The 15,110-nt window shown below is 45.0% G+C and overlaps 1 protein-coding gene across 2 annotated transcripts in view; it reads right to left on the bottom strand.

The window, feature by feature from the left end:
• gsg1l (gsg1-like) overlaps positions 1-15,110 on the bottom strand; it is a 342,176-nt gene that overhangs the window by 54,067 nt on the left and 272,999 nt on the right. For both annotated transcript variants that reach the window (XM_078558330.1, XM_078558331.1), the window contains exon 4: positions 11,133-11,244. In XM_078558330.1, the coding sequence (XP_078414456.1) occupies positions 11,133-11,244 (112 nt within the window). The remainder of the gene's footprint in view (positions 1-11,132; positions 11,245-15,110) is intronic.

The following is a 15,110-nucleotide window of genomic DNA, read 5'->3' as shown; positions in this document are numbered from 1 at the left end:
ATCGGGCAGAACTCCCGACATCACCCCGCGTCTTTTCAATTTTCAGGTTGGCGGAGGCGCAGCCGAATCAGCTGTGCGCCCGCCGGCCTGTCAACGGCCTATTGAGGCCATTTAAAAAGTAATTGAAGTAATTAATGGACCTGCCCATTCAACCTTAAGGTTGGTGAGCAGGCCGAGTGCCCTGGCAGGCTTGAGAAAAAGCATGAAACTTCATCCACGGGTGGGATGAGGTTTCATGAGGGTTTTTAAAAATTTAATAAAAGTTTAATTAAAAGTGATGGACATGTCCCAACTCACGTGACAGTGTCACATGAAGGGTCATGTCAGGGAATTTTTGTTTTTCTATATTTCACATTTTTGAATTTGGCACTGATTTCCCTGAGGTAGCACTTAGCCTCAGGGAGATGAGTGCGCCCTTTCGTTTCGTGCGCATAGCACTTCCTGGCAGATGTCATGCTAGGCAGGCCTTAATTGGCCCGCCCACGTAAATTAGCGGTGCACCCCCAATTGGGGGCGTCAATTGGAGTCGCGCCCGCACACACCTGCTCCTGAACTTCCGCCCCGACACGAGGAAAATTCTTCCTTATATGTCTCGGCATGTGTGAGAGACTTAATTGAATTAGAGGCAGCTAGTCTGGATGCTTTGGTGTAAGAAGAAAAGTTAGGTTTGAAATGTTAATTAGGTAAACATGGGGAAGTTTAGAAACATAGGTGTCAAAGGACATTTGCATTTTTAAATAAAAGATCATTTTCAAAAGAAGGAGTGGAATGTGTCACCTAGCCAGGTGAAGTTTAGAAAAAGTGTGTTTATTTTTCCCAAAGATTACTGGTAAAACTTAGTGCTATGAGAGATTTTCATGGTCAGAAAGATTAAGTCCAAAGACATAGTGAAACAATGGGAATTTGCATTGAAAGGGGAAATGTATGAAGGAGCGAAGGCCATGTGTATGGGTAGGCAGTTTAAGATCCAACAAGGGTGAAAAGTCTGCAGTCTGTATGTACCAAACTGCTGCCTCCAGGGACTGAAGTTAAGAGAACTCACTTTGAGTCCAACTGTTCAGGGTATCGTTTACTTTGCCTGGGCCTTTTAAAATCTATGTGTCTTATTGTTGCCTTAATGAAAGTGTAACTGGGAGTTAAATTAATTAGGGGATTTAGAAGTTATTATAGTAGTAATTTGTGGACATATGTATGTGCTTACAATCTTTTCTTTTATTATAAATGTTTAATTTACTTTTATAAAAACTCTTAAGACTTGGTGGTCTTATAACTGAATTCAAAGCCGCATCTCGAAACATACAAACTGAAAATTAGTTGTGACAGTTGTTTCAAGTTTCCCTCTGGGATTTGAATAGCTCAGCATTTACTATCTGCTGTGTCATAACATTCCAACAACATTAAAGAAGCAACAAACCAAAAGCAGCCCGCTTGATCGGCATCCCATCCACCACCTTAAGCATTCACTCCCTCCACCACTGCCAGACAGTGGGAGCAGTGTGTACCATTTACAAGATGCACTGCAGCAACTCACCAAGGCTCCTTCAATTGCACCTTCGAAACCCGCGGTCTGTATGCCTAGAAGGACAAGGGCAGCAGATAGATGGGAACACAACCACCTGCAAGTTCCCCTCCAAGCCACTCATCATCCTGACTTGGAAATATATCACCGTTCCTTCACTGTCGCTGGGTCAAAATCCTGGAACTCCTTCCCTAACAGCACTGTGGGTGTACCTACACCACATGGACTGCGGTGGTTCAAGAAGGTGGCTCACCACCCCCTTCTCAAGGGCAATTAGGGATGGACAATACATGTTAGCTGAGCCAGCGATGACCATATCCCCTGAAAAAATGTAAAAGCAAATATTTTGTAGACTCCTATCTGACAGATGCACAAATTGGTCAGCGGATGGTAGTGAACACAACAGTCAGGATGCCACAGCTGAGACCCAGTGGGACAGTCAGCAGAGGTGGAAGACTCTGAACCTTTATCTGAGCTGTGGGTTGTGGGGTGCCAAGAGGATATTAGCCCTGCTAATGAAGGGAGACAAAGAGGGCTTCTTTGTCAGACCTGGAGGAACATTCCCGTCCCGCCTTGCTCACATGGAGTACTAAAAGGATCAGATCTTTAGCACTTAGAATGGTCTTATAGTCACACTCTCCCTTGGAATATTCTGTGGGGAATCACACAGTTCAGGCCTCCCACTGTTAAATTTAAATTGCAGATAAATGTTATCAGGCTTCGGCGTTTGAATGTTAATTAGGCTCCAGGCAGTCTTTTGTGGGGGGTTTCGTCAACAGTCTGATTGGTGCTTGTTAAATTTTAAAAAGTGTCCAGTTATTTAATCCTAACACTTTATCTCCCCCGACCATCTCCCACACTCTGGAGGGTTAAACTGGAAGCCATGGTATTAAAATGCGCAATTTTATTTTTCAATTTTCTGATCAAACCTTAGAATATGCTCCTAATTAGAGTACCTGAAAGAATGTTCTCTAAAATGATTAAAATTAATATCAATTACTTGGGATATCAAAACAAAATGACAGTTTTTCCACTCCTTGGGGCATATTTACAGGAAGACAATTTTAGTTCCATTGATTTAATTGCAAAACAATTTAATCACATAGAGCTGGACACGAAACATAAAGAAAATCTATAGGGTTTCTGTCTTATAAATTCACACAGTAATACCTGAGGAGCTGATGCTAGTATAATTACCAAGTGTTCTTACTTTATCAGGTTTCATTGACGTCGACTATTCTGGGATCACCCAGCAACGAAAAGTGTTGTTCAGGTCAATTAAAACAATGGTATGTAATGTTAATAAAATGCCATGTAAATGATAAATTGAGGATAAATAATTGCTTTGAAATTCTGGGCGGAAGAGGGAAGGCTGGTAAGTTGCAATGGCACACCAGGGGTTGTGTTTATTTTGATGCCTGTTAGGTTGCGGCAAGAAGTACAGAAAACCAAGGGAGTAATATTAAAGTGTAAACTATAAATTTTATTTTACTTTAATGTTATGGATCTAAAATACCCACACACTCCATAAAATCTTCAAAGGGCACACATTTTCAATTAGATTGGATGCACAATTACTCAATATTAGCAGTAATGATAGCTGTGATTAGTTTAAAATATCAACAAAGGACAATACAAGTTATGCATTTTTCCAAATTATTCAAGAATAATGATAAAGCTTATTCAATAGTTTTGCTCATCTTCCCACTGACTCTAATGTTGATCAGACACTGTTACCTATTCCATCCCTGTTTTTATAAAGCAGCTGTTTCCATTTCATTTGTGACCATTGACAAATATATTGCTCTACGTGTTTTTGAGCCTCAGTTTGCAGCCTGCTCGGCTATCCGACATTGCTGAAGCTGAGATTTATGTTGTTCCCTTACTTATGTCTTTTAAGCAATAGAAATCAAGATAATGCTACGGGTTAGAAGGTGGTTGGTTATTCCTCATTAGAAGTGACTAGTTGTGTCCCACAAGGATCCATGTTGGGATGTCAACTATTCACTACACAGTAGTTATTAATGATTTAGATAGTGCAGTAAAGAGCCATATATCCTAGTTTGCTGATGGCACAAAGATTGGTAGCATAGTAAGCAGTGTGGAGAGCAGGATAATATTACTAAGAGACTTTGATAGATTAACAGAGTGGATAAAACTGTGACAGATGGGTTTCAATGCGGGTATGTGTGAGGTCACCCATATTGAACCAAAAAAGGGATAGATCTCTGCATCTTTTCAATGGTGAAAGATTGGAAACAGTGAAAGTCCATAGACATTTAGGAGTCTATGTACACACATCATTAAAATGGAGCAGACAGGTGAAAACACAATCATGTAGAGTACTGTGTCCAGTTCTGGGCACTGCACCTTTGAAAAGATATATTAATTTTGGAAGGGGTGCAGTGCAGTTTCACCAGAATATTACCAGAGCTCCAAGGGTTTAATTATACGGGGAGAATACAGAAAGTAGGTTTGTATTACACTGAATATAGAAGATTAAGGGCTGATTTGATTGAGGTTTTTTTTTAGGATTTTGAAAATAATTGATAGGTCAAATAGAGAGAAACCTTTTTGCTGGTTGGGGCATCTCAGGAAAAATGACTTGACCTTTAAAAAGAGCCAGGAGTGAAGTTAGAAAACACTCCTACAAACACAAGGATCTCCCACAGAAAGAAATGGATGTTTCCTCAACCAAAAACTTCAAATTTGAGATTGATATATGTTTTGCTGGATGAGGATATAAAACGATATGGAGCCAAGACACGTGGATAGAATTAAAATACAGATCAGCCATAAGCTCATTGAGTGGGGGAATAAGCCCTAGGGACTGAAAGACCTCCTTCTGTTTCAGTGTTCTATTTTCCTGTGGTCCAGAGAATGATGTTGGTGTCTCCAGGCAAGTGGACAGGCAGCAGTGGTTAGAGGTGACAGAGGGAGTCAATTCCAGGAGCCTTAAGCCCACTACAATGCTGGAATGTTGAAAGCACTTGAATAATCTCAATGGGATTCCTATTTCAGACCTGCATTTCTCTCTCATCAGCTATATGCAACCTGTAAACACACTATTGCAAACCTTTCCCTGCCTTGCTTCCATTCACTTCCTTTCACTCTCCCTCAATCACTACATTGAACTTTAGTACACCTCTTTCTGCTAGAACACACACACTCCACATCTGCAACTCTCCATGCTATTACTTCTCTCACTTGCCCGCACCTCTTCATCTTTCATATGTACTTTTGCATAGCCTCTCATTAGGCTAACACTTCTTTCTCACAGGACAGGTTGATGCATAATACACAGGGGGTTGAATGCACAGGCGGAAGCAAATTCTGCATCCATGTCCTGTCCCCACTCAAGGAGGAGATCCTGAACATTGTGGGCAGGGGACAAATCTGGCCCACAACCACTAGCAAGGGTGGAAGGTGTGTCCCACAGGGTTATTATGCAACCCACCCTCTCCACTCCAATATCAGACTGCACACTCTGCAGAATTATGTGTCATTGACCCAATAACTGTCTCTCTCTTCCATTTCCAATCTAGGAGCTATACAGAACCCTGGGAAAGCCGAGAGAGAGAAAGGCAGCACAATGGAGGAAGAACAGTCACTCAACTGTAGACTTCAGTTCAAATGTTAGCACCCTGCATAATTCAGAAGTTTGTTTACATAGGTTTTCACAGGGCGGTGCATTAGCATTAGTGCGCTAGAGTAAGAGCAGGGGGATCAGAGGGCCTAGGAAGCAGGCCACCCAAGGGAAACCTTTCATGTGAGCCCCATTGACACCAAAGAAGGTCACTTTGAAGATATTAATGTTGGCGGGTGTAGGATTCTTAGTGAGATGGAAGCAGAGAGAGTTGTTGGTGAGGGGAGAAAGTGTTCATGTAAACGTGTCCTTGATTAATTGCTGGCTGACAGCTCCGGCAGATGGCATTTTGCAGAACTGTTCCTGAGCAGTTGAGGCAGCAGAATGTCCACTTGAGAAAGCCATTGGTTTACTCAGTCATATACGGCTGTGGCTATAGTGTTCTTCCATGCTCAGGTTCATGACAGGACTCATGGATCCTTCAGTACACAACAGCCATGTTCTCCAAAATGATCATGGTTTGCACTGCTCTGCACAACATTGCATAGCCATGAGGATTGGTGTTATAGGATGAGCTTTGTGCCCAACACTTATCATCCATGGGCAAAGCAGAGAAGGAGGAGGAGGAAGAGAAGGCAGACAATGAAGATAGTGCCCAAATGCCAACCAGGCACACACATTTTAGTGTGGGTTGTCAGAGATTCCTGTAGAGCTGGAAGGTTTAGTTCAATGGACTGATGAAACAATCAGAGCCAACAGCTAGTCTCACTCATTACAACAGCATCCCCTCCTCCTTAAATTCTACTAGCTCCCAGCAGTCCTGTAAGCAACAATCCACCCATTGCACATTGCCTCATTAGTTCCAATCAATCCATGTCTTCACGTTCACCCATAGTAATTAAACAGGAAGGTTGCAAAGAATGGGCAACACGGAACAGTGGTGAGAGTGATGAATTTTCCATGATTCTAGTAAACAATGGGAATCTAACAACGTAACATTTTGCCAGATAACCATGTGTGTACACTTGGTGAATGACAAAGCTTTTCCCTTCCTTTTCCTCTTACAAGCTGTAACTCTCATTGCTTCAGCAGAGCTAGAGGCAGCTGCTCTGATTACTGAGCTGCTGTTTCTTAGTTTATTCTTTCATGGGATGTGGGTGGGCATTGCTGGCAAGGCCAGCATTTGTTATCCATTCCTAAATTGTGCTTGCCCTGAGTGGCTTGCTATGCCATTTCAGAGGGCATTTAAGAGTCAACCACATTGGAGTCACATGTAGGCCAGTCCAGGTAAGGATGGTAGATTGCCTTCCCTAAAGGGCATTAGTGAACCAGATGGGTTTTTATAATTGATGACAGTTGCCATGATTACCACTACTGAGACTAGCTTTATGTTCCAGGTTTATTAATTGAATTTAAATTCCACTGGCTGCCATGGTGGGATTTGAGCCCATGTCTCCAGACCATTAGCCTGGGTCCCTGGATTGCTAGTACAGTGGCATTACCGCCATGCCACCATCTGCCCCTCAGCCTCTTCGGCAACCTCCTCTGGATTTTGGAGCGGTACCTGCGCTGTGGCAGACTGGGCCATTGGGAGATGAGGCAATGTGTGGTCTGTTGACTCGGGGTGACAGGGGAGTGGGGAGGTGGTGAGAAAGGGGAGTGCTGTGGGTAGATTCCCAAGTCCCATGTCCCCTTTCACCAACATCCCTATCCTGGGTCAGTGGCATATCACTCTTATCACTGAGCTGGGGAGCAGCGTAGTGCCAATCAGTGATGAGCTACAAGGCTAAGGTGTCTGTCCTCCTGTTTGAGGCACTTGATTTTTATGGTATCTAGTGTTTGGACAGCTGTGGCCAAGGCCTGAATGGAGTCATTTATTGCTGTGGTAGAGGCTTCATAGCGTAGGACATTCCATTCCGTGAAGACATCATCACAATGTCCTGAAACATTCATAAACCTATGTCTGAGCTGTACTCCAGTTGTGGACAGTTTGTATGGAAAGGGCCGCCAGTGCATTGATGGTCGCCATGGTACAGCACCAATGTAGAGCTGAGCAGAGCTTGGAGAGAGCTACACCCTCCAACACAGACTCGCCATTCCTGTCATTGGCACCACCATCTATTCTTGTTCACTTCGAAGTGTGAGTCACCAGGTGAAAACCCAACTATTTGTTTATGAGGTCTCAGTGAAGTGTTAGTGTCTGAGCTGCTGCATGGTCTGCATGAGCCCTGGAACAGAATCAACTCTGCTGAGGAATCCGTGAGTCTCAACAACTGCTGCAGTTCAGTCATAGGCCCTGGCAGAAAGAAAAGATATGAATTACTAGTATTGATGTGGCAAGAATGTTATGAATATGATCGCATTTCACTTGCTGCTGAAATCAAGTCAACATGACTGCGTGCTGCATGACATGTAGGTCACTGATACTTAATTACATCATCAAATTAACTGTAAGGTCCCATCCTCACCACCTTTTCTGCTCAGGGACATAGAAACACCACTGGACTCCAGCGAGTCCTCCTCTGCAGCTGTCACTGTACAATCTGCGGAGGACCTCCTGCGACTTCTCTCCCTTACCCTAGTGTTCTGTGATTCTACTTTCCTGCAACAGGGCAAAGGACAGACCTATGAGTAACTGCAAATGATGCAATGCATTTGGTGAGGGTAACATCATAAAGACATTAAATTGCCTTTGGTTGAGGGATAGTGTCAGAGGTGCATGGGTGGAGAGGGATGGGTGGACCTGCAACATACGTGGGTGTGAGGGGGCTAAAGAAGGCAGCAAGATGGATTGAGGTGATTCACACTGCAGGGTATATGAAAATGTGGGACAGTGCTCACCTTGATTAGATCCCTAAAGGTCTTCCTGCACCAAATACAGGAGCATGGCACTACATTTCTACAGCCGGCCTCCGGGGCCATTTCCTGCCGCACCTTCTTTGTTGCAGCAGCAGGTTTCTTCCTTCTGTTGCTGGGAAGAGTATCTCTTTCTGATTCCTTGCGATGCCCAATTGCACAGCAAGCGATGCACCATTCTATCTGACCTCCTGAACCCATTACAGCACTTCTCCCTCACTTTGTGCTGCACTGTCAGAGGTGCCATCTTACGTCTCAAGCAAAATCACAAAAACGGATTTTCTGGTCTTATTACATTGTTGATTGTGGGAGTTTGCTGTGTGCAAATTGGCTGCTGCATTTCCTACATTATAATATTGACTACACTTCGAAAGACTTTCATTGGCTATAAAATACTTAGGGATGTCCTATGATTGTGAAAGGTGCTATGTAAATACTGTCCTACTTTTTCCTTGGATTAACCCTTTCAATGCTCTAGTGCATGCAGGTCACAACAAGCGTTGGATACTGAACCCAGATGTAATATTGTAATGAGCTGGCCCTGTTGAAATTGCACAAACTGACGCACTGAAACTCCTTGATTTCAAACCCAATATTGCAGCCGCCAATGCCCACCCCCACCCCTTGGCATTATTATCAGAGCTGTTAACTATTTCTCCACAGTTGCTAACTGACCTGCTGAGTGTTTCCAATATGTTTTGTTTATTTTTGTAAAGGTAATATAGCTGCTCTTTATCCAAATGATAAATTAATATAAATTAAATTGAAGCACTGAAATAGCAGCTGAAACAGACCACACTTTCTCAATAAGCCTCCGAGCAGTTTGAAATGGTGAAGCAAGGATTTAACAGAGGTGAGGATCATATTTAAGAAAGCTTCCTAACTGTTCTGTTCATAATTTACTGCTTGGGCTTAAGAACTAACAAAAGAGGTGCTGGCATAAAACAGTTTCACCAGTCAGTGCTAAATTACTTAAGGATTCGCGTTATAATATTTAAATTGGCTCCACATTTAATTTAGCAGGTCTGACAACATCTGCGGAGAGGAATACAGTTAATATTTCAAGTCCGTATGACTCTTCATCAGAACTAAGGAAATATAGAAATGAGGTGAAATATAAGCTGGTAGAGGGGGGTGGGACAGGTAGAGCTGGATAGGGGGCCAGTGATAGGTGGAGGCAAAAAAGAGATTGCCAAAGATGTCATAGACAAAAGGACAAAGGGGTGTTGACGGTGGTGATATTATCTAAGGAATGTGCTCATGGTGATATTAAGGATAGAAAGCAGGACGAACAAGTGACAGATGGCCCTAGTGGGGGTGGGGTGGGGGGAAGGGATCGAAATGGGCTAAAAGGTGGAGATAAAACGATAGATCGAAATAAATTTCAAAATAGGAGGGAAAAGAAAAATATATTAAAAGATTATAAACTATTGGAAAAAGGGGGGTCGGAAAGGGGGTGGGGATGGAGGAGAGAGTTCATGATCTCAAGTTGTTGAACTCAATATTCAGTCCGGAAGGCTGTAAAGTGCCTAATCGGAAGATGAGGTGCTGTTCCTCCAGTTTGCGTTGAGCTTCACTGGAACATTGCAGCAGGCCAAGGACAGACATGTGGGCATGAGAGCAGAGTGGTGTGTTGAAATGGCAAATGACAGGGAGGTCTGGGTCAACCCCTCCGGGGCACCCTGGTCCACTCCTCGGTCACCCCCTACACCTCAACCCCCTCCCATGGCACCTTCCCATGCAACCGCAGAAGGTGCAACACCTGCCCCTTTACTTTCCCCCTCCTCACCGTCCAAGGGCCCAAACACTCCTTTCAAGTGAAGCAACATTTCGCTTGCACTTCCCTCAATTTAGTCTACTGCATTCGCTGCTCCCAATGCGGTTTCCTCTACATTGGAGAGACCAAACGCAGACTGGGTGACCACTTTGCGGAACACCTTTGGTCTGTCCGCAAGCATTACCCAGACCTCCCTGTCACTTGCCATTTCAACACACCACCCTGCTCTCATCCATCCCCATGTGCTGGGACTCCACAGGTTTAACTGATCTTTCAAATCAGGATTCATCTTGTTCACTTTTAATGTTGTTGGCCATTCTAGATGACTGCTATTGTCATTTACAATTTGCCACATGAAACAAAGGCCGGAATTTTCCAGCCCCTTGCGGCGGGGCCAGGCAAGCCATTGAAATCTCCATTCATATTGGCGGGACTGGAAGATTCAACCACCGTGAGGGGCTGGAAAATTCCGTCCAAAACTCTCCAGTGTGTTCAGGTTTTCTGCAAAGCAGCATATAAACTGAAAATGCTGGAAAAGCTCAGCATCTGTGGAGCGAGAAACAGAGTTAATGTTTCAAGTCCATATGACTCTTCTCCAGAGCCCTGAAGCTACAGACTCGAAACGTTAACCCTGTTTCTCTCTCCACACAGACCTGCTGAGCTTTTCCAGCACTTTTTGTTTTTATTTCAGATTTCCAGCATCCGCAGTATTTTGCTTTTATCAGCATATAAACTGACTAGTTTTGTAATTAAATTACTAGAGTAAACTGTTTCTATTCTGGCAGTAACTGCTATCAGTTTCTTTCAGACGGTTCCGATATTTTAATCACTGAGTTATTTCTGTGATTGTGCCTTGACTAACGTGAAAAAGTTACAGTGGAGCAAATGCATGATTGGATATTCTGTGTATTAAAGATGGTGAGAGGCAATAAATGTGCCACAAGGAGAAATAATAAAAACTGGGTGATGCCAGCTTTATCTGATTCATTTAGAGAATATGGTGAACCTGAAGTAAATCAGTAATACTGTATATTTGGTACACAAGCAACATTTCTTTCAGCTCTCTTCACTGAAATTGGAAATGATTTAAAATATGCCTATCGACAAATGATTCCATGTGTTTTTTCTGTACATAAACAATGACTCCTTAATAACCTCCATGTCATTAATTTTACCTATGTTGGATGACCAGACAGCAATAAGTCAGGGCCAGCAGATCCTGCTTCATTGGGTGACAAATGGAATATTATTCAAAGGACAGGAGTAATAAAAGTCAACGACCATCGTTAAAAATGAAAAGCAATGGAATTCACAACATGAAATACATTTCGGTTACTGGGGATGAGCATCTTGACCCATAATTTGAACAATGTGAAACATGAGCAGCTTCATACCAGAATGACCAGCCGTAGTCCCAGGAGTGTGGTCTCCAGTCCTCAGGTCCAAGGCTGACTGTCACCTGGAACACCTGTGTATACATCACGTGAGCCACCATTCCTAGCAGTCCTAAGTAGAAAGAAGGAAAAGTATATTCTTGTGAAGCCAACCAAAAAGCGTTTAAAATCAGTTTGTAAAATAGCACAGAGGATGCTTGTATATCCATTCAAGGGAAGCTTTCATCTTGGGAATGTTAGTTTTACTGCCAGGATTCAGCACTAAAAGATTGGAAGCCTGTTTCATGCACAGAATTCCCCATCTCCATTTTGAATTACCTGCTCTACATCAGTCAGAGCATCAAGCAGGTTTAGGGAACAGTGCCATAATGATAATGTTACTGGACCAGTAAGCCAGAAGCCCAGGCTAATTCTCTGCAGACATCCCAGCACAGCAGCTGGTGGAATTTATATTTCATTAACTAATTAGCCTGGAATTAAAAGCTAGTCTCAGTAATGATGACCATGAAATTGCTGGATTGTAAGAACCTATCTAGTTCATGGTGTACCAGAGAAAGAGCAGTGGGAGGGGGCCTGAGTAGGACTGGAACAAGGAATGTTCCACATACCCCACAAAAAGACAGGCAGAACGAGGAACCATGCTGGTACCCATAGTAACACCTTTTATTTGGAGAAAGTGAGACGAGTTTAAGGAGAAATTGTTCAGTGAGAGAACAAGTTCAGCCAGACGGAGGAGAGTAGTGGTGGATGGGGATTGTTTGGGCCTCTGATCAAGGAAGAAGTGGAGAGCCATCAGACCATCCTGGTGGGGGATGGAGGTGTAGAGGGATTGGACATCCATGGTGAAGAGGAGGCGGTTAGGGCCAGGGAACTGGAGATTTTTGAAATGACGTAGGGCGTCAGAAGATTCACTAGTGTAGGTGGGAAGAGACTGGACAAGAGGAGAAAAAATTGAGTCAAGATAGTCAGAAATAAGTTCAGTGGGGCAGGAACAGTCTAAAATGATGGGTCTACCAGGACAGTCCTGTTTGTGGATTGTTGGGAAAGAGTTAGAAGCGGGTTGTGTGGGGCTGAGGGACTATGAGTTTGAAGGAGGTAGAGGGAAGATCTCCAAAGGACATGAGGTCAGTGACAGTCCTGGAAACAATGGCTTGATGTTCAGTGGTGGGGTCATGGTCCAGGAGGAGGTAGGAAAAAATGCCTGAGAGTTGGCGCTCAGTGTCTGTGAGGTAGAGATCAGTATGCCAGATGACAACATCACCACCCTTGTCAACAGGTTTGATAGCAAAGTCAGGGATAGACCTGTGAGAATGGAGTGCGGCAAGTTCAGAGGGAGACAGGTTAGAGTGGGTTAGGGGAGCCTCCTTGAACGGAGGCCCAACAATCCCCATCCACCACCATTCTCCTCTGTGGAGAGTAAAAGCAGAGCAGAATTTTCTGTGCCCGCTTGGCAAGAAGGCCAGAAATTGGTTTTACAATGTCGTGAAATCAGTTTGCGATCGTCTGCTCAGCCCGCCAATGGCGGGCTGTGTTTCCTGCCATTGGATGTCTGGAGGCTCTTTGTAATACATCTGCATATCATTATAAGGCCAGCCCACTGGAATCATCCCCCCAACGCTGGATTGTCTGCCCACGTTGGCATGATTGCACACTGATGTGTTTGACAACAGCATATATAAGGTGTGAAATTGGTGGGCTGCTCTTTGAGGTGACTCAGAGGCCAGAGGACTTCAAGGTTGAGGCGCGTTGGGGGTTGGAGCAAGGGGTGCCCTGTGTTTGAAGGTGGTGCACAAGCACGTGCAGGGTTGGGGGGAAGGAAGTGACTGCGCATTAGGGGAACCTTGTATAAAGTGACCATTCCTCTGCAGCTGTGACAGTTCAGATGCAGCTACATTGACATGCGTGGAGTCGGGGCCTCTAGTTTATCTGCCCACACAAGCAAAGCAAAGGCATGAAAGTGCCACCAAATGCTCCAGAGCTTTTCACCCCTCGGGCACAGACTACAAACTAACAAACATTTTAGTTGGCTGCAGAACAGTTGGATGACTGCAGACGTTGTACACACTCTTTGCTAAACCTGGCCATGGAGCAGTCACTGGTAGAGGTGCTCACAGCCCCTTGCAATGTCATCATCCTGGTTTAGACCAGTCTCCCCCATGGTTCAAGCTAACAGTACAGCCTTGCAGTGTGGGTTAGGAGAATGCCTGTGCCTGAGCTGAGAGCACAGCATGCAGTCCAGTGGGCAAAGCTGCTGCCTATTGGTCAGATGGAGTGGGGGGGAGGTGGATGGGGTTCTGGGCAGCCATGAAGTGCACTAAACTCTGGTCATTCGAGTGGTGGCCAGCACTCTATGGGATGCATTAATGGGTCTTCAGACTTAACCAAGAGAGGTTCTTAATATACTCAAGCTAATCCACGTGTCTCTCTCTTTCATCCTGCAGGAGAAGTACATCAGGAGCATGGAGCCTGGTGACCTAGCTGTATGCCTTGTGGCGTAGAGAGTGGAGATGATAGAGAACAGAGGTGCCTGACTGCGCAGAGGAAGGAGCAGAACCCTTAGGAAGAAGGGGTGGTTGGGGCTACTGCTAACGTTGCTGAAGAGCCACAGCCATCGCTGGTCGGTGCCTAGCTAGACCCAGGGTCTATAGACGCCTCCTTTCATTCCTGCAGATGACTGACAACCAGTGTCTCTGAAGACTGCGCATGTCTAGGGAACTGGTCGGTCACATCTGCCACCTGCTGCAGGATTTGGCACCACAGGGACATGGAGGGCATCCACTGCCAGTGGCTGTGAAAGTGAACGCGGTGCTCAATTTCCACACCAGTGGCTCCTTTCAGGGCTCCACAGGTGACCTCTGTGGGATATTGCAAGCCTCCACCCACAAATACAGCCATGAGGTCACAGATGCCATCTTCGGGAGGGCATCACAACTTTGTGCATTTCACCTGGGCTGAGAGCCAGGATGCAGGAGTGATTGGATTTGCCCAGATCTCAGGTTTTACACAGGTGCAGAGTGTGATCGACTGGTCAAATCTCCATCGCAACAAGGAGACAAATATGTCAACTGCAAGGACTTCCACTCACTGAATGGGCAGCTGGTGTGTGACCACCACAAATGCATCCTGCAGGTCTGCGCACGGTTTCCAGGGAGTGTGCACAACTCATGCATCCTCAGTCGGTCTCTGATCCCTGACATCTTCCAGGGTCTACTGAGGCTGCAGTGATTGGCTCCTCAGGGACAACGGCTACCCACAGAGGACATAGCTGATGACACCTGTGCGGCAGCCTCAGACTGCAGCAGAGCGACACTATAATGAGGCTCATGCAGCAGCTCACAACTTGGGAATCTGAAAGTGAAGTTCCGGTGCCTGGACCAGTCTGGTGAAGCCCCGCCATATTGTCCACACAGGGTGTCACATATCGTCAGCTGCACGTCTCCTCCGATGAGGAGGATGTCAACGGTGATAAGGGTGAGGAGGTCCTCGAAGGCAACGATGACAGGGATGAAGCCCTCATACTGGCCAGATGAGGCAGGCGCACTAGATTTGTGGGGGATAATGACGACATGCAGTGAGGTGACCCCATAGATCCTCACATTGCAACTGTGAACGTTTGACTTCAGTCTGGCTTATGGCAGTACACATACCCTCTGTGATAATGCTCCTGACACGGAGATGCAGTGGAGACCCTAATAGTCAATCAATTGCAGGAAGATGATGACAACAGACACTGAGGATACTCCATAAATCTTCACATAGCCTCTAAGAATGTCTGACTCCTGTCTGGCCGAGGGCAGCTCACTTGCGCTCTGTGATCAGGGTCATATCATAGAGACGCAGCCATGAAACCTTAAATGGGGAGATGATGGTGTAGTGGGATTGTCACTGGACTAGTAATCTAGAGACCCAGGGTAATTCTCTGGGTTTGAATCCTGCCATAGCAGATGGTGGAGTTTGAATTCAATAAAAATCTGGAAT

The sequence above is a fragment of the Cetorhinus maximus genome, chromosome 15, assembly GCF_964194155.1.
Source record: "Cetorhinus maximus chromosome 15, sCetMax3.hap1.1, whole genome shotgun sequence".
NCBI classification, from domain to species: Eukaryota; Metazoa; Chordata; class Chondrichthyes; order Lamniformes; family Cetorhinidae; genus Cetorhinus; species Cetorhinus maximus.
This window is presented reverse-complemented; position numbering and strand designations above follow the sequence as displayed.